Consider the following 24,496-nt stretch of genomic DNA (forward strand, 5'->3'; position numbering starts at 1 on the left):
CATTATTTCACCTCACAACTAGTCATTAATTCAAAGAACTGATTCCAATCGAGAAAAATGAAAAAACACTCTTTTGATGTCTTAGAAAAAGTAGAAGAAAACCCAATCAACTTTTCACCTTATAAGTTATAACTCTCTCCCTCTCTCTTTCTTTTGTCTGATTTATAGAAAGGGAAGAAAACCCAGATCCTCCCTTGTCTAGATGAGTCTCTGTTCTTCTTAGTCTTAAAGATTTCATGGATTTTAAAGGTGATTTTTGGGTTCTATTGCTTCTTCTAATCTCGATCCTCTGTGTTGTTAATGGCGGTGATATCGTTCACGATGATGATTCTGCTCCAAAGCGGCCCGGATGTGATAATAACTTTGTTCTGGTAATTTTCATTGGGTTTTCTCTCTCACGCAGTTCTTATTTTTGTGTTTCTTCAATTGGGTATCCTTTTTTTTTTTATGCTTTGATTTGGACAAAGGAAGATGGTGGTGAATTGGGTACTTTTAGAGGGTGGGAGCATTGAGTTACAATTTATGGGTTTGTATTTTTTTGCTTGCACTTGGTTGTGGTTTTAAATTATACGTACTAGAATTTATTGCTTTAAATTATTTTAGGATTTATTGATTTTAAAGACTGATAAGTATAATTTGGTTCCTTTTACTGTGTCTTTTTTCTTGTTTTTTAGTGTTTTTATGTTTGGATTTTTTAAGGGGTGGTGATTGTTCAGGTAGGGAACTCATTTTAATGTGGGGTTTACATTTCTTTTATGCTTTTTTGCTTTTACGTTTTATTTTTTTGATTTGGATGAAGAAATTATGTTATATATAGTTTTCAATTTCCTTTTTCGTTTATGAAGATGAATGCATGGTTTTAAATTACGGGTGAAACATTTCATTTCGGCTGAAATATTTCGATTTTGGCTGCTACTGAAATGAAATCCTCTTGGATTCGAAGAAATACAAGATTTTCAAACGAAATTTTGGGATTTAGTTAATGTTCCAGTCGAAATATGATGCAACTTTTCAGATTAAAATACAAAGTTTCGGTCAAACTGAAACTGAATTTTTTCCTCTCGCTGATGACCAAAACTGAAACCGAAACTGAATTTTAAAACCTTGGATGAATGTAGAATGACAAATGCATAGTTTGTGATATCATTTTAGATTTGTCTCGGCTTTCGATCTGTGGCACCTTTGGAGAGTTATCTGCTCTAGTAGTGAGCGGCCTCAAGTAATATCTAGTGAATTGTCTGCTCTAGTACTGAGCGGCCTCTGCCCTCAGGTAATATGTAGCGAATGGGCTCAGCTAGATAGAGGTAAATCAAAGTTGAATCTCGACGGATCAAGCTTGGGCTTGGGCAACCCAGGGCCTATTGGTAGTGGCGGAGCCAGAATTTATACATAAGGGGGGCAGGTTATACATAAGGCTGGGCCCAATTGAGTTGGGCCTATTAAGGAGTTTGGCCCAACTCAACAGGGGCAGCTGCCCCCCTTATGCTCAAGGTTTTAAATTTCGGTTTTGAAACCGAAATTTCAGCGGAAATTTTGAAATTTCGGACGAAATCTCTTGAAATCAAATACGTAATATTTAATGCCCTACAAAATTTCTGCGAAATCCCTGAAATTTTGGCCGAAATTTCGGGAGAATATTAAATAATGAATAAAGCCCAGATTCGAAATTTCGGATTTTGGTCGAAATTTAAAACCTTGCTTATGCTACATGTAGCTCCGTCCCTGCCTGTTGGAATAGCTGAAGTGCTTAGAGACAATCATGGGTCGACGATTTTAGCCTTTTCGGGTTTATTGGGGTCGGCGGATTCAAATGAGGTGGAGGTCAGAGCGGTTCTCCAGGGTATCCGTCTCACTGAGCTCATGCTCTTCGATCATCTCATAATTGAGGGAGATTCCCTCAATGTTATGGGATGGCTTCGGGGATCTTCATCTCACCCCTAGAGATTTGATCACTGAATAGACGAGATCCGTGATCGGGTAACCGGTTTGTCTACTTCCTTTAGGCATGTTAGAAGATGCGAATATTCAAACACGGATTAGGCTTGCTAAAGCCGGCGTTTAAGGCAGGAGATTGAGATTTTTTATTTTTTACCTCCTTGTGTTGCTTGTATTCATGATGTATTTTTTGCCTCCGGTATTTTGACCAGCTCGGTCATGGAGGCTTTTCTCTCTTTTTCTAATAAAATCTCGAACATTTCAAAATAAAAATAAAAATCAGAAACTGCTAATTAATGGAAACACAATTTTGTCTCCAGTTTACTGTGTTTGTTAATAATGACATTTTCTTTATTGGTGTAAGTTGGTGATATGTTTGGATAGCTACACCTAAAATTTAGATTGATCTAAAGCATAGTTGCCAGAAACTCCTTGGGCGGGTGGGAAACCCGTTTCCCCTAAAACACATTTCTCGTGGGTGGGAAACTCGTTTCCCTTAAAATGTGTTTCCTGCGTTTTGGAAACGTTTCCAAAACATGATAAAAAATTGGAGAAATGTTTCCGAAATGCATGGGAACATATGAGAAAATTATGTAAATCATGTGTGAAACGCGTGTTAAACGTATGCAACACTTGCACATCAAAAATTGTGGAATAGATATTAAAAAAGAAAACAACAGCATATATTGTAATAAAAATAAAAGTAAGAAAAATTCAAATAGAAATTTGAAATTAACAAAATTTAAATCTACAAAACCACATATTCGTGTTTTCCTTGTGTTTCATGTGTGTTTTTTCTATTGTTTTTGAAACGCTTCTTATTCGTTTGCTAAGACGTTTCTCATAGGATTTTATATTGTTTTCTCGTTTCTCGTTTCCTCTATATTTTTTTCATCTGTTTCCCGTTTCCCGTTTCCCTTTCACATTTCAGTTCCCTAATTTGTTTCCCACCCTGGTAATTATGATCTAAAGTTATTGCCAGCTTTCTACTATATGATGCCGATGTTTTCATACAACTCGTTAGTTAATATCAATTCAGCCTGTTGCAAAAGCATGTCTGTGAAATTATCCATGCTACAGTCATTTGAATCCTTTCTAGCCTATGATTTGACTAACACTTTGAATTTATTGCCGACACGCGTGTCCACACGTGTCGACACTCCTTTGGACACTTTTAAAGGTATTGCTAGAAGTTTTACTTAAAGTGGCCGTGTGGACACATTTTTGTACCGTGTCAAGTGTGACATTTAGTTTTATTATTGAATATTGTGATTACCTCTTTTATTATAAAGTCTTCTTTAACTAATATTTGATGCTATATCCCCTCCCATAAACCTAAAGCCCTAAACAAACTCTTATTCCAATACTATATTCATTGAATCATATTGGTCTTCCTCTCTCGTTGTATATCAGGGACGGAAGAAATAGATTAAATTGTTGAAAGCATTATTATTTGATTATCTCATATTTGTTTTAAATTATAGTTGATTAATTCCATGATTTATTAGTTTGTTAAATGAATATCATATTTTTTTTTGAATGGTAATAAATATCATATTTATATTGTTACAAATTATGATAGTAATGAGTAGTTTTATATGTATGCACGTGTCACCATTTCTAGATTTTTAGATGTTGCATGTCAAACAACTCGTATCTGTGTCGAAACTCAACACACGAATCCGTATCTACAAATCATGATTATATATACGTTGTATTTTAGCCGTGTCCCCGTTTCTAAATTTTGGGGGTTTGCTGTGTCCGACACCGACACTCCTTGTCCGTGTCCACAAATCATAGTTCTAGCATATATTTGCCCTTTTATACTTAAAGTATGTCCACTCCTGCCCCAGTTTAAAATCTTTCAAAATCTAGTTTATGTTTGGTCTATATTTGGTCTCTGAGTTTTGTAGGTATGTCAATCTGCTGTTCTTTGACCAAAACTTCTTAGCTCTGAGTGGGTTTCTTCTGGTCATCCAACTTTTAGCATGGATCTTATCATGCTTCTTAGTTCTGAGTGGGTTTACTATCAGATCTTTATACACTTAAACTCTTCAAGACGCCCACATGTTTTCTCTGAGGGGGCTGTTGGAGGTTGAAGATATAGAAGGATATCAACTCCAACATGCATTACTATTCCTCCAAAGGGGTGCCACTCGAGTCGATTTTTTGGAATCCGGGTTGAGCTTTTACCTTAAAATCGGGTCAGGTTCGCTTTGATTCCAATTCATTTTTTATCAAAAGCTCAACCCGACCTGACGCACCAAGTTGCACCCCTAGCATCTGAACTGCATTGTGATCCTCTGCTGACAAGTTGTTATTCTGTTCTATGGTACCTCCAGGTAAAAGTCCAAACGTGGGTGGATGGCAATGAAGGCAAAGAATATGTTGGTGTTGGCGCACGTTTTGGCACACTAATGGAGTCGAAGGAGAAGCATGCCAACCAAACCCGACTTTCCCTATCAGACCCATTAGATTGTTGTACGAAACCGAAGAATAAGGTTTCTTCACGTTATCATTTTCTTTATAAGCTGTTTTAAGTGTCTATAATCATTTTCGTTCCTATCATTGATCATAACTGGAGGGAACTGCTGGATTTTTCTCCCCCTTTTTTACTATTTTTCTTTTTAGCTTATTGGAGATGTCGTCATGGTGCACCGGGGTAATTGTACATTTACAACCAAAGCAAATATTGCTCAAGCTGCTGGTGCGACAGCTGTCCTTGTTATTAATAACCACAAAGGTATGCATTTATTTTATATACATTTTTAGTATTACCGTCCTCATAAATTCCTAATCCGATAAATTAAACTCGATTATGTGTAATATGATGTGCCATACTTGTCAGTTCTGTTCAACTCTTGGAAAAAATTCTAGAACATTCCGCTTGTGTCCCAATCTGTTCTTCTTCTTTTTTCTTTTCCTTTTCATTTTCCATTTACCATTTCTCCTAGAAAGTTTGATGCCTTTAAGGGCCTAATTGAACAATAGCAAAGCCCTCTCTTTACGTGGCGCTTACTTTTGTTGGTTTTAGATGGACGTTAACATGATATTGATAAATGGTAGATCAAGTAAAACAAGTGTTATGTTTTGCTTTTCTTTTTCCTACTATTTTATTTCGTCTTTTAGTGTTTTCTAACCTTTAAACTATTTTAATTTCTTAAAAATTTTGTGTGGTGCACCGAAGCTTTCCATTCTAGAATAACATGGAACTGCCATCGGAATGGATTTGAAAACTACTGATGTGGAATAGAACCAGAAATATGATTACTATCAGTTTGGATTTGATTATCAGTTGCAAATAGAAAAAAATGGGAGTCCATCTCCATTTCCTAATCGAGAAACACCATGGATTTTCAACAAACAATGGCACCTCAAATTAGAAACCGAATTTCAATTCCTTGAAGTGATGCACTTTATTAAGCATGTTGTGGGGATGACTCAGTATTGAAGGTTTGTACCACTCGTTAAAAAGTCCCCAAGTCAATCATCAACTCACCCAAGTTGAGTAGATTTTACCTTGGCCGAGTTCTCTTCCTAGTATGGGGTTTTCCCAACCACGTCAATCAAAAACTCCTTTGACTTTCCCAAGTTAATGAAAGTTAAATGTGTCAATTAAGTTGCCCGAGTTGACTCCTTTTAACATTGGTTATGTTCTCGCCCGCGCCCGAGTTTCTACATCTAGTTCTGTACGTCCTAGGGGTCGAGCTGATGGTTGCAGTATAATCTACACACATATTTATATATGCCGGGTTTTTTATCATTAAACTCACCCTCTGTTTGGAAGTATTGTGCAGGAATGCATATCTTTCTGGCTTAGAACTGTTACATGTTTTTCTAGTATCCTAATGTATGTCGATTAGACTAGATAGGAAGGCTTAAATTCTGAGTCCTTTTTTTTTGCTTCATATTTTATAGAGAGGGAATATTTCTAATGGATTCATGAAAATTTTCTAAAGGATTCATTAGCCGACCCCAACTAGTTTGGGACAAAGGCTTAGTTGAGTTGAGTTGAGTTGTATAGTTTATAGAGAGGGAATATTTCCTTTTCTATGTTCAATTAATGAGTCGTTGAGGATGATCAAATTCTCCATTCTTTGACATTTACATGTTATTATTGAGCAAGCCACTTTTGTCTGAGCTCTCTCCTATGCTAGTTATCAACCCTTTGCCCTCGACTTAGTCTTTCAAGTATTTATTGCGTCACTTAGATTTTGTTATATCCTTGCCCCATTTTGAGCCTGAAAACGCGAGACAAAAAAATTGATGCCTAGTTTTCTTTCCACATATTCATTCCATAAGCCACTTAGTTTTTCTTTGCATCATCCTAGTAAGTATGATCTGTTATTTTCTTAGTTCTAATTCTGTTCTTATTTATCCTGCAGAACTTTACAAGATGGTTTGTGATCCCAACGAAGAAAATCTTCATATAACCATACCTGCAGTTATGCTCCCAAAAGATGCAGGTGCAAGCTTGGAAGGTAGCATAAATAGCGGTTCCAAAGGTAAGTTTTTCCTTGTCCTTTACAGTGTCAAAGGCCTTATTCTGCTAAGATTATTTTGAGAATTCTAATTTCTTATATTTTCTTTATACAAATCCTCATATAGGATAAGAATGTTCTTTCCATTTCTCATGATAACTGAATTTAATTTCTATACGTATGTTTTCCTTTCATGTTTAACTGTCGGTAAGTTATAGGCAATCTCTTGATTATTGGTCATTTAAAAAAAAAAGGCAATCTCTTGGTTGGATGTTTCTGATCACATGAAACCTCTTTCAATTTACTCTTTTCTTCTTAAAACATAAACCATATCGCGAGGAAACTGGAAGGAAAGATTGAAATCTCGATTTTGGTGTCAGTTTTGGCCACAACCGAAACCAAAAATTTTTGGTTTTGGCCGAAATTTCGTAAAAAAAAATCTGCAAAAAGTGGAAATTTTCTAAAAAAATAATTTTTAAAATTTGGCCGAAATACCGAAATTTCGGCCGAAATCTGGGCCGACACAGAATCTCTGTACTTTCGGTGTCGGCCAAATTTAAAACCATGACTGGAAGTATGAGATTGTTAACTAAAGTGCTGATTTATGACTCCAAACCTTTTCAATTTCATCTTATACATCTTCTTTCCCAAGTTGCTATGTAATGAACTCAATCAACTCTGTTACTGCTGAGCTACTCACAAATGTTGTTTCCTTACAGGGTTCATAAAGGGACTCATATTTCCACGCGTAAAATTGTCTACTTACAATATATTAGTTTGTCTCTGCACCAACAACTCCCACTTGGCCATGCTAGCCCCTCATTATTCGGTTTTCACAAAGGACTAAATCTCCCTTGCTAGGACCCCCTATGGCTTTCACAAAAATGATATCAAATCATTTATCATTCAACTTTCACACAATTCCTAACCGGGATGCTCACTGTGGCTTTTCGAAATGATAAACTCCATGAATGCATCACGACAGGATATGCCCAACTCAGGATATTCCGTCGTGTGTAGGTGAGGCTAATCACATGTCTGCCTGCTAACAGTCTGATTGCAGGATGATCAGTGTGGATATTTCCTCGTTTATTAACAAGGCTCATCTATATAGCTGGAATTATACCGAATTTGATGTACAGAGTCTACAGACATCTTTAAATCCCATCATCTAAATATATTTGTCAAACATCTCTAGAGATATTCCCTTTGTTAAGGGTTTTATGACCATTTCATCATTCAGGTTTCACACGGTACCACTTCCATATACCGGGCTCCCCCTCCTGTGGATTTCCCATATTAGTTTGTTTTTATCTTCCTATAACTAGCCAGGACAATTAAGGTTGCTTCAACTGGTAACTCTCTGTAACATTTTCCTTAGAAAAAATAAATCAACGGCAACAATATGGGCCAGGGATAAGCATTTTTGTTTCCACCATTCTCCTTCATCCTTTGTCAAAGAAAAATACAAGAAACACAACCTGTCCTCATGTCTAACATTTGACAATCCACCACTCTGGGATTTGTTGACACCCTTTCTTCCCAACCCACAAAAGATCTGTAACTCTTGTCAAGGATCCCTGATGTGTTTTTGTCATTGATAACGTAAAGATTATGGGATTCATCAGACGCCAAGTAGTTGGAACTAGAATGGGAGTTTGGGAAGGTGGACAGTTAGGGCAAGGGTGGTTTAAGGGGGCACATAGGAGATGTTCTTCACAACCTGTCGGTTGTCGTTGGGTTGTAGGTAGGAATGCACTCATATATTTGCGCACATACATGATAGGAGTAGTGAGGGTGGAGCTGGATCCTCAAGTGCCATATGTATGTACATGTAGAGATGGCTATGAGCTGGATAAAAGAGGGTGCTGGGCCTCAAGGGCTCCAACCACACCTCTCCCAATCAGATGATCTCCTTCTCAAAATACATTCCCCAAATACAACAACAAAAACTCAATGTGCAGCCATCATTTTGCTCATCTCCACCAGGTCAACCAGAAGGAGGAGCAAGGCTTTTTGAGAACCTTCCATTTGTTTGATTGTCTTTTAGGCCCTCCATCCATTTTGCAGCATATTTGTGCTCACAACAACTGATTGGACTTGGAGAATGATCATTTGACATGTTGATAGATGAGTTCGGAAATGTGTTTTTCGGGTTGGGAAGGAGAGGGTTTGGGTCTTAGGAGGAGGAACAAGAATAATAGGAAGGGGGGAAGTGAGAGGGGTAAAGGGAGTTGAAAAGGTTGTTTTCTCCTTAGATATTATGATGTGGCAAAAAATGAGTCAGAGAAACCAAATTACTCAAAACCCCCAATATGGAAGAGATGGTAGAAATAGACAATCAGATTGCATTTTTTATGTAACCCAGAAGTTACACAAAAATCAGTTGGGCAGAAAATGATAGGGCACCCGTATAGGTACCGTATCAGCCGATACATGCTGATATGGCCGGTATGGTTACTGATACGGCTGCGATATTTTACAATCTACAATATTGGTTCAGGGTTACCGTATTTTTATCGGCCCATACAATATTGATATTTCGAACTATGGGCTCATTACATGTATGGGCTTGTCATCTGATATTTTTGTACGTCATTTGTTGAAAGTTGAAACAAACTTAAGATGATGGCTCAATTATTATGAAATGTGATGTGAAAGAACTGGTGTTTACCAATGATTTTTTTTCCCCTTAAAAAATTGATCATAAAGACTTTTACGTCATATGTTGAAAGTTGAAACAAACTTAAGATGATGGCTCAATTATTATGAAATGTGATGTGAAAGAACTGGTGTTTACCAAAGATTTTTTTTCCTTCAAAAATTGATCTTAAAGACTTTTTTTTAATGGCATGTTCTTAAAAACTTAAACTATCAATTGATTTTCTTGTGTTTAACCATAACCATAACCATAACCCTTGAATAAACTGCTATTGCTTTATTGTACATTTGCAGGTAATAATCTGCTTTTGTTGCACAACTATTCTACATTTAACTTCTTCAGAAAAAAAATTTCTAAATTTAATTATACTTCTGTGATATTTGTATGGAGTGAAAATAAAGTTTGAAATGCCAATTCCTAGCTACTGAGAGGCTTCACTAGCCTCTCAGGCACCATGTTCTTGCCTGGTAGATTTGCTTGTTATGGGTTCCATGTGCCGATCTCAGAGTTTCCTTTATCATCTTTTACTTTATTTTGCTTTCTCTTATACTTATTGTTTATTCAATATCTATCTGGATATATGATCTAACGTTTCATATTTTCTTCAGTTGCGGTGCAGTTATACTCTCCAGAGCGTCCACTAGTAGATACAGCAGAAGTGTTTTTGTGGCTTATGGCAGTTGGTACCATCTTATGCGCATCGTATTGGTCTGCATGGAGTGCCAAGGAAGCAGCAATTGAGCATGAAAAGCTATTAAAGGTTCTTTGTCTGTTCTGACCATGCTTTTAAATTTCGACTGAAACCGAAACTAGCTGAAACCGAAATTCCGGCCAAAGAAATTTCAGCTGAAATTTACTTTTTTCCAAAATTTCAGCTGAAATTACCGAAATTTCGGTTCCGGCTATGTTCGAAACCAAAACCGAAACTTTAAACCTTGGTTCCGAGTTAATATGTTTTTCTGCATGCCTATCTACGCAAAAATATCTTTTTGAGACTGTTAAATCTATTAAACTCGGCAAAAGGTTTTACTACAATTTTGACGGAGACATTAATTTTATGATTATAGGATGCACCGGACGATTTTCTCAATGTGGAAAATGAAGGTGGTAGTGGTGTGGTGGACATTAATACAACTTCAGCAGTTCTATTCGTTGTGATTGCTTCGTGCTTCTTGGTCGTGCTTTACAAGCTTATGTCTTTCTGGTTTGTGGAGATCTTGGTGGTCCTATTTTGCATTGGCGGGGTTGAGGTGCATTTTTCCCGTTCCATTCTTCTTCCTTCTGGTGTTCCTTATTGCTCAAAGTTATGTAACATTGCTATAACATGGTTCACTAGTCATCACAGGACAGAGGTATACTGCACGGTATTGCATAAAACAGGAAACAGTATTGTACCCTTTAGTCCAAGAAAGGAAGAAATGCTTGGAAGCGATCACCCTTTAAAGTTTGATTCAAAGAGAAGAGTATCCGTTCCGAAGAGCCCTTCCCCTATGGTCTTGATCCTTTCCCTAGGTACTGCTCCGCGGTACCAGATGTGACGAAACTCGCCGGCATTGAATAAAGCTCAATAAAGGCTTGGAAAAAGTATGTCCCAAAGCGAGACCTGTCTTGCGCATACCGTTGGCCATGCATTATTGTTCGCTCGATAGTTGATATTGACCCGCACGAAATCCTCCTTCATGAGGGGGGAGGGGCTATCGGAATTCCTCTTTTTGCACGATTAGGGTTGAAGGTGAATAGAAAATCTCCGAATCTTGGGGATTGTGCACAAAAAAGACCAAAAGGCACAATATTTTAATGAGTTAGAAAAGACACGAGTTGAAGATGGAGGATATTTTAATCCAATTTAACATACCTGTTAAAAGAAAAGAGGAAAAGGTGAATTAAGGAGACTAGACTTTTATCTGCACGAACATTTACAGCTTGAGATGATCCAAAAGGGACTCGATTTTCATTTAAAATTTTGAAAGAAGCAAGCACCATTGTTCTCTATCACTGATGATGAACAACTCAAAGGCAAAAGGCCTCGCTCTCCTTGTTACTTATGTTGCACTAGAACAACAAAAAAACAAGTTATTCCTACAGGCTACAAGAATTATTAGAATAATACCCTTGGACTCAACTCTCTATTAACATCAACAATGAGTTCTTTATTTTAATGGTAGAGTTCTTTGGAATCGATGAGACCTAAGTCTTCAGCCATTTGATTTCACAAAGCCTTTCAATGGTAAATCCCATTTTCAGAACCTTCTACACCCTCCTCTGGCGTGATGAAAAATATTGAATTTTTAGGTACAAAATATAACCTGCTCATATGAAGGCCCTTTTGTGGCTCGTAAACTACTGAAAGCACACTCTTTTTTCCCTGAAATTGTCCAACAGTTGGACAACCATTGAGATTACTTATGGCTCTCTACCTAACAATCGGGCTGTATTTTTTTAAGAAATAAGCTTGACATTATTATTTTTTGTGCCTACAGGGCCTACAAACGTGCTTGGTGGCTTTGTTATCAAGGTATTTCTATGATTTCCTATTTCCCAATTGCACCCCTTTGCTATTGTGGTACATATAGAGTTGACAAAGAGTGAGGCATCTGCATTTCTCCCGTTAAGGATCCACTGCATGCACATTACATTATTCTGAAAGAGGTGGTTATACATTGGTTCCTTGCTGTGCATGATTTGGGAGTCACCTTTTTTTGCTATTCTTTTTATGAAAAGTTATCATTAATGATAGCATACATCTATGTCAACTTTGTGTAATATGCTAGTTGCATCATAAAGGTGTTTGATGCCTTTGCATTTTAAAGTTATGTTAAAGTATAAAAGATAAATAACGCCTTTCTCCAATAGCTTATGCTTTTGGAGAAGTTGGTAAGTTAACATGGTATCAGAGCCAAAGGTCTCGAGTTCAAACCTCCCGGATAGCAAAAATCCACATGCGATGGTCGGCCCAAAGTGGGACCACATGTGCCACGTGTTTGCCAAGTGGGCCACACGTTTGTGTGTGTGTGTGTGGGTGGGGGGGGGGGGGTTGTTAAAGTATAAAATATAAATAACGCCTTTCTCGAATAGCTTAAGCTTTTGGAGAAGTTGGTAAGTTAACAAGTTCCATACTGGTTCTTTCTTCTGGAACATTAGAAAGCATCAGTAGACAAAATCTAAATTCTAACATGAGCTACAATTAGAAAGCATCATTATAGGTTTGTAAGTTTCCTTAACCCTTCAGATTCGGTGGGGCATTCAAGTCTTAAATGTTAGATTAGATCTGTATCAGTGGTTCCACAACTGTTTTCCTATGGCTTTATCTGACCATGATGTGTCATTCCATTTTTAAGTTTGTAAGAGATATCAAAAGAATGCACTGCAGATCATTCCGGGTATCTCTTGCTCTGAAATTTAAATGGTCCCGTAGAAAATTAAATTTCTAGTATGTTATGCCCTTATTTCTTTTAAGGGTAAGTGCTCAACTTTGGAGTAGTGTCTTTTGTTATGCCCTTATTTCTTTTGAGAGTAAGTGCTCAACTTTGGAGTAGTGTCTTATATTATGCCCTTATTTCTTTTGAGTGAATTAACCTCTTGAGCCTTCCACTACTCTCTCAAAGAGAGTCTGTGACAATGAAATTTAAAAAAGAAAAACGTCAGAGTGCATTTATTAATCTGGTAATAAAAAAATAAAAGGCCAAAACAAGTGTGAAACCACATAGAGTCCATAGAACACTGTTGTAAGTGATGGAAATCCTCACCCGTGCCACACTTTTTCAATACCCAGAGGGGCATAATTTTTATGGAAAATTGTTTTCCCTTCAAAATGAAGGAAACCTCAAAATCCCACATCACCTGGATCTCCTTTGCTTCTCTTTTCAAAGTTAACCTTGATTGAATTAGTATTAGGAAACCACAGATCAGGCAAGTAACCAGGAGGCAATAATCACATACAAATTTTTGGCCACAGAACAATGTTGAGGAATCTCTTTCAACCACCCCTGCCACAATTTCAACCACCAACATGCAGACAAACCCATCTCAGAGCAAAACCCTGAAAGAAACCAAATCTTCTACATACTTGCAAATAAATTAACTGCTACCTCCAGCCTTCCTCTGTCTATCTCACACATCTAAAAGACTTGAAGACAAACCCATCTCAGATTAAAACCTTGAAAAAATGAGTACTCATTGCGTATGAAAGGAAAATGGAGACCAGATGTGATTTCATTTTATAGAAGATACCCGATGGAGAATTGTGATCTAGAGGAAACTGATGTTTTGCAAGCTGGCAGTTTAATAAAAAATAAAATAAAATCTCTTTGTGCTGAGGCAAGCAAACAAAGGGGTTGTTGGCTGCAACTGAGGAACAACTCTAAATTTTCCAGCTTGAGAACCTTACCCTCATCCAACAAGCAGTGACTCAAAACCACACTGTTTTCTCAGAAATAGGATGGGCACGTAAACCTCTCAAAGCGCACCCTACATTTCAAGCAACTTGGTGAAGACTCCATTTACAAAGTGGACTTTTGAACCATATGTTCCTATTCAAACCAAAATAATCTGACACCTCTCTCTCTCTCTCTCTCTCTCTCTCTCTCTCTCTCTCTCTCTCCATATATATGTATATAAACACACACACACACACATATACACACAACCGCTATCATGTCTGATCAATGTAGTATTTGTCTCAACAAACCAGAATAAGTACCCATATTCCAATTAAATCCAGATTGCCATTATTATGAAAACCAAATAGACCTCTCCCCAACACACTGAACCACCAGTCATGAATTTTTTTGCAGTACTTTTAATAGGCAGAGGCATCAAGGTTGGTCTATCAATAAACAAATAGAGTCATCCCCGAATATGTCATCCAACACTGAGAATGGTATCAAATAATCCATTTTGACAATTGATTTTGCTGCCACACATTCTGAACACCACTTGGCTCATGTGTCTCTCAGTTTATTGGAGAATACTATCTAGAAATATTACCAGGTCACTGCCACTTTTCCCTGGAATGCTCCTTAGAAGTTTTCCACACTGCGTCTTTCTGAACTGAAGTCAACTTAGAATTTTTACCATTCTGATGTGGTCCTGACTCCTTTGGCCATAGACTGGGTCTCCTCTAAAGGGCTACTAATCTTTCCTGCCATCTCAGAGGCAGACCTCCCATTCCATGCTCCGTTTGCCCCATAATAACTTTGCTGACTTCCACTTAATGCCTGTTTGCATTTGTTGTCAATATGTAAGTCATAATGACAAGAATGCTGAAGCCCGAATGTCCGCTCAGCATCCTATATTGACATTAAAAGACATAATTAGATTGATATTACATTTTCTGCAGGCTGTTAAGAGTTGGGTCATGTGCAATTCTGTTTAGATTGATCCATTTCCATTTATAAGTATGATATATTGCATTCATATTATCTTGTAACCCGAAGGTGGTGTTCATTTGATTTTGTTTTATCTTGTGAGAACCTAATAGTGCATTTCAATTTGGATGCTTGTGCTTATGCATATGCCTCCTCTCATGTATTTGTCTTGTAGAACTTCTTACTTGTTGGATAATATGTTGGTGTATATAGCCTTCTACGATAAAACTACATGCTGTTTGAATTTGGTGTACGCTAGCAAACTTTTGAAGGCTAGGAATTGATTAAGCATATGACTTTCAGGAGGTTTAAACAAGCTGGAGAATTGTTTATTAAAGTACCATTCTTTGGAGCTGTTTCGTACCTTACATTGGCCATTTCTCCATTCTGCATAGCATTTGCAGTTGTTTGGGCAGTTTATCGGCACATTTCATTTGCCTGGATAGGCCAGGACATCCTTGTAAGTATATCAGTCTTTGATCATTTTGAATTATTTAGTCATGGTTCTCTCTGAACTTGCTTATGTATTTAGTTATCTTTCCTGCCTCCTCTGATCTCATCGTGATTCTTTTGGTTATGGTTCTCTCCGATTTTTTTGGTATCCTTTGTGCATTAGAAAGACAGACACCCCTTGTTCCATTTCATCTTTCTGAGTTCAATAGCAATACTGAATTAGTGTTGTCCAATTCCTTTTTTAGTTAATTCTTCTACTCTATCTTTCACTGTATATCACATCTTTAATCATTTTGTTTTTTTAGTCATGGTTCTCTCTGGATTTTGTGGTGTCATTGGTTCAATAAAAATATGAACAGCCTATTTTTCACTTCCCTCTTTCTCAAGTTCAATACAAGTAGTGAATTTAGTGATGTCCTTAACCCTGCTTCCTTTTTAAAGTAAACACGCTCTCTCTCTCTCTCTCTCTCTCTCTCTCTCTCTCTCTCTCTCTCTCTCTCTCTCTCTCTCTCTCTCTCTCTCTCTCTCACACACACACACACACACACACACAAACAAAATCAAAACATGACAACGAATGTGACTTCTCGAATTTAATAGAAATACTGAATTTTTTCCCTCTTGTACTCTCTTTGTTATCTTAAGTTTTGTTCTTGTGTGATAACATAGCAATATTTTAGCACACATCCATGTTCATTTCTTAAACATAATGCTGTTGACCATAGTTAGTTGATTTGCATTAGACTGCCATGAACTACGACTAATTTCACTAATTGATTAAGAATCTATTGGAACTTAAAGTGTCCTCCGTAATTTTTCTGGGCTGATATGAGCTACACTCCATTTTTTGAAATGGTGAAAATATATGAGCTACACTCAATTGCAAACCAAATACGCATACATTTTGGCCCATGATCAGTTGAAACACACAGGTGATAAAGTGCATTTACATTAATCTTTATTATTTTACAATTATCTTTACTTACTATTGATCTTACCAATTTTTATTTTTATTTTTCGGTAAAAGAGAGCACATGAAAATCAGCTAAGTGGCTACAAGCAACGGTAGCTAGTAGCCACCTCCAAAGTAACGAGATCTAGGATGGTATACCGTGTACTGTAATCTATCATTAGAAACACATTGGTGGAAGCCTGTCTGCCAAGGAATTTACCTTCCTGTTTGTTGTACCATCCTCAATATTCTAGTCACAGACTCACAATGGGGTTATTCATACACTAATGTGCTAAAGAAGAAAAGTAAGATACCTCAATCTCCACCATGAAAGAATGTTGTTTCGTTCCAATATGACCAGAATATCTCGTAATAGTTGAACAATCACCGTTTGCCCCACTCGCATTTTCTTTGTGAAATCAATATAACTGGGCTTGAATGTGACTTCTCTGAGCTTAATTTCTTGCTATAAGAGCCTCAGTCCACTTAGGGGTTCATGTCCATTCAAATGCCAGTTCAATCTCTGTCTTGAGTAGCCATGATCAGGTGTAATCTACTATTGGTGTGAGGTGGGCACATTTCTCAGCCTTCACTCAATATCAATTTTTTGAAATGAGTTGCTCTGTTGCTGAGTCGCTCCCCTCATTAAACATGTCATACTTGGGTCTGTTGTTTGCCGATTTACCAAGTTTTGTAACTATGATGATGATCTAGCCGTATTGATTAGAAATTTGTGTTTAGTATTTTTGTGTATTCAATTTCTTTTTTTTTTAAATTAAAAAAAAAAGGAAAAACCAATTGTAATACATTTTCATTTTCCTACGAGTTTGTACTAGCATCATTTTTTTCCTTCTTTGTCAACTTTGTATGTTTTTGCAACTGATTATCTCTTTTCACTTTTTACATCCATAAATGTATGCATCTCTTTGAAAACAAAGTCACATCAAGTATCTGTTCAATCTTGTTATTTTCTTTCCATAAAAACAAAAAAATGCACATTTGGTACTTGTTCTCCTGCATGGAAAGCTTAGCGCTCCCAGCCCCCTCCTAGAGTGAAGGCCTTTTCCTTGACTGTGTGCCTTGATAAGATTCTTACCGTAATTCATCTTCATCATAGAATAAAGATTAGTATATGTGTGCGATTTTGTACTTTGTTTTTGAGCTGTTCAGTGTAAGTTGGATCCCTCACTATGTGTTACCATCGTAATTAGGGCTGCAACTTGGGTCGGGTTTTACCCGACCCTCATCGACCCAACCTGAAAATAGCATGGGTCGGGTTTAGAAATCCTGGGTCTTGGGTAGGGTCAAGTTTTAAATTGGAAAACCCGACTCAATCTTGGGTAGGACCGGGTTTAAAGAAAAAAGAAACCAGACCCGACTCATATGGGTGTACTGACTTTCTTAAATATCTCTTGAAAAACATAGAAAACTATTTTCCAATATATTGATACAAGGGTTTTGGAAAACCCGACCCGAGTTGCACCCCTAATCGTAACTACTACAAGTTTAAGCAGATGCTAAATACCTGCATGTTTTTTTCTAACTCAGTGAGTTTAGATTTCTTTCCCTTGCTTTTCTATTGTCTTTTGCATCATCTTTTTTTTTGCTTGATTTTTGTAAAGTGATGAGGCCTTAATGATCTATATTTTCAATCAGGGTATTGCACTGATAATTACAGTTCTTCAGATTGTACGAATACCTAATCTCAAGGTGACATTCCACTTACCTTTTGTTAATTATAGAAGTATGTGCTAATATCTTCATTTCATGTTCTTATATAGTTAATTTAAAAGCTTCTTTGAATTATCATTGCTCTACTTATTCATTGATACTTAAAATATGCAAACAAGTTTAACCCGATCATCTAACCTCAATATTCCTTAGCATTTCTTTTGTCAATATTCTCGTAGTTTATTATTATTTTTTTGCAGACAAATTACCTATCTTATTTGGGCATGATGACGTTACTAGATTGTTTAAACTCTAAACTAGCAAGCAATGTTTATCTGATTTTGGGCTGGGTGATAGCGATGGATATGTACAGTGCTGGCATTGTACAATACTAGCAAGTTAGTTGGAATTCTCGCACCGTATAATCAGATACATTGCCAATGTGAAATGATAAAAAGTTGGAATTCTCGCACCGTATAATCACCGTATTTATTTTAGGGTGATTTTATGTCCCCTTTCGTTTTTCTTTTTTTTTCTGCTTCGTTACTTACTTTATCTTTCCTTTGTATGGTTTTCTCATCTACTTTTTGATCTTCCATGCGGTTTTTCTCTACATCACCGTTGGATTTTTCTCAAATTCCTTCGTTCTTCCTCAAATTTTAACATTGTTGCCAAACAGAGGAATGAGTTGTCTATGAGTATGTCATGGCTTCCAGACATCTTTTTCTTAAACATCTCTTTTCAGTAAGAAAATGTACAAGAAGAAGCATGCGGATTTTGTATGTACTCCAACTTTTACCGACATTGGCCCAATTAATATTATTTTGTTAGTTGAAATGTGTAGAATTAGACTAGCTGTCGATATTCTGCTACCATTGCAAGGATTATTTTTTGTTGTTTTTGTAAGTTGGACATGGACGCATGTTGGACACGGACATGATGATCAAAAGAGAAAACTGATACACTGAGAAATTATATGATTTCTTGGCGTAGCTGCACTTATCGGGCAGACACCCTTGATATTTGATCCAAGGATCAAGAGGATAAAAGTCAAGGATCCTCTTCATCCTTGGATCAAATATCAACGATGGATGCCCTTGTATGCTCATGTACAGTTGGACACCATATAAAAACTCATGATACACTGAAATATCCATGTAGATGCATTATACTACATAACACACACACAATGTTTGAAAATCGGAATCGAATCGTAAATCGTCATAGGGGTCGAATCGTAAATCCTAAGATTCATTTATAATTATATATATATATATATATATATAGAGAGAGAGAGAGAGAGAGAGAGAGAGAATAAAAAATTATAAACAAATTAAAGAATAAAAAACCAATTATTCATTTTTCATCCAAATTCTTTAATTCAAATAGAAACTATGATTAGCCATTCAATATCGAATTGTTTGTTAACAAACTTGACACATACTAATCATCTATTTCTCATCCAAACTCATGCATATTAGATAAAAATCTTTAAAATAAAAAAAAGGACACAAGATCACATCAATTCTCGAAGTCTGAAACATCAAATGACAAATAGCAATCATATCAATCATAAAAGACTGGAGTCATTGGTGTTTTCCTCATTATAGTCGTCTCCCGCTTCGATGTACGTAATGCCCTCAAGCACACGCACTTTGCTCAACTGGTTCGATTCATTCGAACTCCTACTCCCCTCTTTCTTCTTCCTTCTGATGAGAGTGATTTCGAAGGCTTCTCGTAATGTAGGAAGAAAATGAGGTTTTTCGAAAGAATGATTTCAAAGGCTTCTTGTAACGTAGAAAGAAAATGAGGTTTTTCGAAAGTAAGTCCTATTTTCTTTTATACAGACTTATTTTGGATAAATCGCATGAATCGTATGATTTACGATCGAATCGTAAGATTCATACAAATTAAGATTCGGTCATAGGATTTAAATCTTTCCGCATAAGATTTGACTTGAATCGTAAAATCTAATCGTAAATCATAAGATTTTCAAAACAATGCACACACGTGAGAATTTATATGGTGGGTGCGCATACATGTACGCAATCAAAGGTACAACGAAGGTGACCCCCTTAATATTTGATCTGGTGACAACGACTTTTAAATTTAGCTGTCGTTGGATTAAATATCAAGGGTGCGCCCTGATTACGTGCAGTTAAGCCTGAACACCATATACAATGACTGAAATACCCTTAGGCTTGCGCACAATAAGTTTAACATAGCTTACCATTCCTGCACTCGAGTGCAAATAAGCTGATCTGCGCTCGAGTGCAAAAAAATAGGGTGGGCCCACATTTTTGGGGTGATCCAAAGCATTCATTTGGAAGGCCCGTCCACAAAAAAATCAGATCCATAGGATCATCCTAACCCATCCAAAAGTGGACGGAAAAATTGGGCAGATTTGTGGACAAACAGTGTCTGTCCATTTTTCCCTCCACTTTTGGATGGGATAGGATGATCCTATGGATCTGAACTTCCTTGCAACTGTGGTGTCTGTCCATTTGGCTTTTGCTTACTTGCAACTGTGGTGTTAAGAAAACAACAATATTCATGGATGTTCAATGAACTTCCTTCAGCAATTGTTACAATGTTTTTAATGCTTACTCTTTCTTGACAAATCAGGTGGGTACAGTGCTTCTTAGTTGTGCCTTCTTATATGACATCTTTTGGGTGTTTGTATCAAAGAAGTTGTTCCATGAAAGCGTGATGATTGTGGTGAGTACTTTTATTTTTGATTCATAATTATATTATATAATATGAGTTTGTCATTGTAAGCACAATATCTTGGAATGCTTAGGGTTCCTATATGTATCATGTATGCTTTCTAGGTGGCTCGTGGCGATAGAAGTGGAGAGGATGGTATACCAATGCTACTGAAGATACCACGCATGTTTGACCCATGGGGTGGTTACAGCATCATTGGGTTTGGTGATATCCTATTACCAGGATTGCTCATAGCGTTTTCATTGAGGTTCAAAAACTGCATCCTTGGTTTTTACTGTTTTTTACTTTCCATGCTTGAAAGTTTAAAGTATATCATTTGTTATTCCTTTGAATATAAACACACCAATTTTTTGGTTTTAGCAATTTTTATTTTAAGAAATATTTCACTTTCAAGGGGGAAATATTCCTCCCAATTAGATCTATGATAATTGCATCTGGTGACTACCGTGTTTTGTATACCTTAGGTAATACGCTTACGTACTAGGAAGGATTGAGATAATTCCTATTCAAGTTTTTCATGCAGTTAGCTAGAGAGGGTGTTTCAAGGGCGGAAGTGGAGTTGTTTGATTTCCTCCTCACTTGATTTCCTTCATGAAAATTTTCTAAAGGATTCATTTGCCGACCCCAACTAGTTTGGGACAAAGGCTTAGTTGAGTTGAGTTGAGTTGTTGACTGTTCTCTATTTTGCTCTATGTACTTAGTACTCTCTCATTGTATTTTCTCTTTTGCACTTGTATAGACCTCCTCCTTTACCATTCACAAAAAAAGTGTTTTTCATGCAGTTATTCTGACTCAGTTTGTTTCTCGCATGCTGGATTAAGCTCTAATAATGGTCATGGATTGAATTTGTTTAATTTGGACTAGATTTTAATTGATTATGGTAGTTCATAACCTCAAATGTCCCTAAATTTTGAAACAAAATGCTCTTGCCAAGAACAAAAGTAGGCACGTTCTTGAAGTAGCTCAGCTGTTTATTGCTTCAAATGAAAGTTCTATGAAATTACCAGAAACTGTTCCTACTTTTTCTTTTTTATCATAATAATTTTTTAGGGTTCTAGAAGGGAAACGACATAGTATCCTGCAACTCCGCCATTCAAAAAATAATAATAATAATAATAATTCCTGGAACTCTGATCTTTAGGTTCATGTACTTCTTATATGTTTAGCCTTCACTTTATAACAAGTTTTTTCCTCTTATATTTACAGTTTACTGTTTAGGATGTAACTTGTGGAATATCTTTCCTTTAACAATGTGCATACATGCTATAAGCCTCATCAAAAATGATCTTGATATTTTGAGGAGATTGATTTCCCTTCTCAGAGTATATTAGCAAATTTAGATGGTATGACCAGTAAACAGCCGAAACCATCCCCGCTGAAACTATACTGAAACCAAAATTGTAAGTGCATTGATTGTATCAGTATGTATACTTAATTATACTTATATGAATTGCAAGTGAAATGGTATTATGTATAAATATTTATATGAATTACATGTGAAATCTGGTATTTTGTAAGCTATCAAACATGTGCGACAATGCATGCCACTAGGTGTTTGATGTTATTAAACCATTACAGATGATTGTCTTGCAGTCTTGATTATGTGTTGGTTTCTCTTTAGTTCATCTTATAATTCTATCATTTGCATATGTTTCCATGCATTTCTGTGATCTTACCAGATTTCCATCGAAATCAACCAAAATGTTTCCATTTCAAGTAACCCACACAAACTCGTCTTAAAAAAAAAACCAATTGAAACTACCATAAATACGAAAAAAAAAAAAATCAAACCCTTAAAAGTTTCTACCTGACAAAGCTCTCTAGAGGCCTCCACTGATTTCAGCATGATGTCATGATACTTCAGGCGGGTGCAGGAGAGATAAATATCATGTGTAGTTAAGGAAACTATTGATTGCCTTTTCAACATTGATGATAAGAAGCCTGTGGAGCTCTCTTCTAAATCTTTTAGGCGTGATTTTATTCTTCTTGGCTAGGATATCAGATAGCCTTTTTTGTGTACTTCCTGTTCCACTTGCCATCATGCGGGGTATTTGGAAGGAGAGAAAAAGAATATTTACAGATGAAGCTGCATCTAGGTTGAAGTTTATTAGAGAAAATCAATGCTTTATCAATGCTTTATTTTCTCATTGCACTTTTATTATTAAGGAAATTTGGGCTTCAACATGCAATAATTAAATCACAACAGGGAGCCTCGTGCACTGGGCCGCTTTTTTTTTTCTTTAACGGGGAGCTGGTAAGTGGAAGGGAACTAAGTAGAATTAAGTTGTCACAGAATTGGATGAAACACAAGTTGGTCTCCCAATCTCAAACTTTGATGGGAGTTCAACTCATGACACAGGGCTGGAGCACAAAAGAAGTTGGAAAGTCAAACTATATTTGTGGGTCCTATTTGAATCAAAATTAAGCTAATGCTTGAGCACTTTTGGACCATCCTCTTGCTCTGTGTGGGCATCTTTGGGTTGGTGGTAGTGGATCTTCTGTAATGTCGTATTGTATTCTATCCTTTTAAATAACTATCAGAAATCTATTGTTGCTCACAGTTGATCTGTTAATTTCATATCTGGTCTTATGGGTCACATATGCAGGTACGATTGGGCTGCAAAGAAAAATTTACGAGCTGGATATTTCCTCTGGTCGATCATAGCTTATGGTTCAGGTAAGCCATTTTAAAGATTTATTGCTTTTTATTAGTGTCTAATAAGTGTGAAACAACCAATTACTCCAAAAGCTTAAGCTGTTAAGAGTTGGTGTTATTTAATCATTTATACTTCCAACAATAAGAACATATTAAATCCTGACCAAATACACACATTAAACCCCGAGGAAATTGAAAAATTAAAAACGGAATAAGAAGATGATTTCTAGTTTAATGAAACCAATCTCCCTGGTTCCTTCAGTACCTTGCAGTATTGAAAAATGACAATTGTAAGTGATTAAGAAGTTGCTTCTTTCTATAACCCATTAGTGCCTTTGTTCAGCATGCTACTATATATTCAATAAAGATCTGGATCCAGCATGTATGATGATTTGAGTAAAGAATTACATTTATATTGAAGTTTCAGACATGGGTTTGTCTTGGATACATCATTCTTTCATAACACAATCCAATGTAATACACATGGGCATCAAGAACAAAATGGAACCATCTTGTATTTATTTAAAAATGAAACAGAAAATTATCCGACATTTACTGCCAGGTCCTGCCTAGCGTCGTAACCCTTCAAACATTTTAATTTGCAGGTCTTCTTATTACATACGTGGCTTTGAATTTGATGGACGGTCATGGACAACCAGCTCTTTTGTACATTGTTCCATTCACACTTGGTATGTGCCATTTCAGTAGCGTGAGGAGCAAAAGAAACGTGTTTGTTTGCCCAAAAAAAAGAAGGATTTATCAGGAAAACAAATCTCTCTCAAAATCTTTGAAACTACCATTATTTTGAGCCATTTTCTTTTGTGTTCTTCATCTGTTGCAGGTACTATTCTGACTCTGGGGACGAAAAGAGGTGAACTCAATAACCTTTGGACAAAAGGGGAACCAGAGAGAGTTTGCCCACATATCCAACACACCCAGTAAGAACATGTAAGTAAAATATGCTTTGTAATTTATGTGAAGTAGAACATCTGCAGGCTGAGGTAAGGAATCAGCCTCAAAGCTTTTAAAAAACATGTAATTATAGCTTATGGAGAGTATGATAAATTGGGACTTTTAACAGTGACTGAAACACGCTAGGATACTGCAAGCCTTCAGGTGGAGTTTGTGCCTTTGGTTTGCTATATCTGCATTGGCCTAGCAAGAAAAAAAAGGTTTCTCTAATTAACTCAGACATGGCACCTGATTCTTTTATCCAATTCCAAGAGCTTATTCAGGATAAAATTATCCAAACAGGGTAACCAATCCCAATAACAGCTTATCCAGGGATTTCTTCAAGGATATTTTAGAGATTTGCAGCAAGGCTTACTTAAAATGGGCTTAAATTAAAATTTACACCCATTTTTTGAAAGTGAGCATAAAAATCTAATAAAACCTACCTCATTTAGGGTTCCACCAAGAGAAAGTATACTTTAAGCCCTGTTTGGATTGCGTGAAAAACATTTCTGGTGGGAAAAAAAATCTCAAGAAAATTATTTCTTTCCTCAAATTAGAGGGAAGTAAAATGACTGGTTAATTTGAGTTTTTCTATGATGAAAGGTCTTATGGTTCATTATTTTTCAAAAAGTACCTATA

The 24,496-nt window shown here is 36.5% G+C and overlaps 1 protein-coding gene across 1 annotated transcript; it reads left to right on the plus strand.

Annotated features, from left to right (window-relative positions):
• On the plus strand, positions 1-24,093 carry SPPL2 (SIGNAL PEPTIDE PEPTIDASE-LIKE 2). The gene is made up of 14 exons (XM_077385799.1): positions 1-371; positions 4,278-4,436; positions 4,567-4,678; positions 6,321-6,440; positions 9,687-9,838; positions 10,146-10,328; positions 11,559-11,593; positions 14,748-14,904; positions 17,506-17,559; positions 20,146-20,238; positions 20,352-20,494; positions 22,854-22,924; positions 23,509-23,592; positions 23,745-24,093. Exons 1-14 carry the CDS (start codon positions 237-239, stop codon positions 23,843-23,845), a joined length of 1,599 nt encoding a protein of 532 aa, XP_077241914.1. The 5' UTR covers positions 1-236; the 3' UTR covers positions 23,846-24,093.
• Positions 24,094-24,496: the final 403 nt, after the last annotated feature.

This window comes from Tasmannia lanceolata, unplaced genomic scaffold (assembly GCF_043159265.1).
Source record: "Tasmannia lanceolata isolate RefF3 unplaced genomic scaffold, GAP_Taslan_0.1 ptg000007l, whole genome shotgun sequence".
Taxonomy (NCBI): domain Eukaryota; kingdom Viridiplantae; phylum Streptophyta; class Magnoliopsida; order Canellales; family Winteraceae; genus Tasmannia; species Tasmannia lanceolata.

Coding starts and splice junctions, on each gene's coding strand:
- SPPL2 (XM_077385799.1), top strand. CDS start 237: ATGGATTTTAAAGGTGATTTTTGGGTTCTATTGCTTCTTCTAATCTCG. Junction 372..4,277: donor GTGATAATAACTTTGTTCTG/GTAATTTTCATT, acceptor TGGTACCTCCAG/GTAAAAGTCCAAACGTGGGT. Junction 4,437..4,566: donor GTACGAAACCGAAGAATAAG/GTTTCTTCACGT, acceptor TTTTCTTTTTAG/CTTATTGGAGATGTCGTCAT.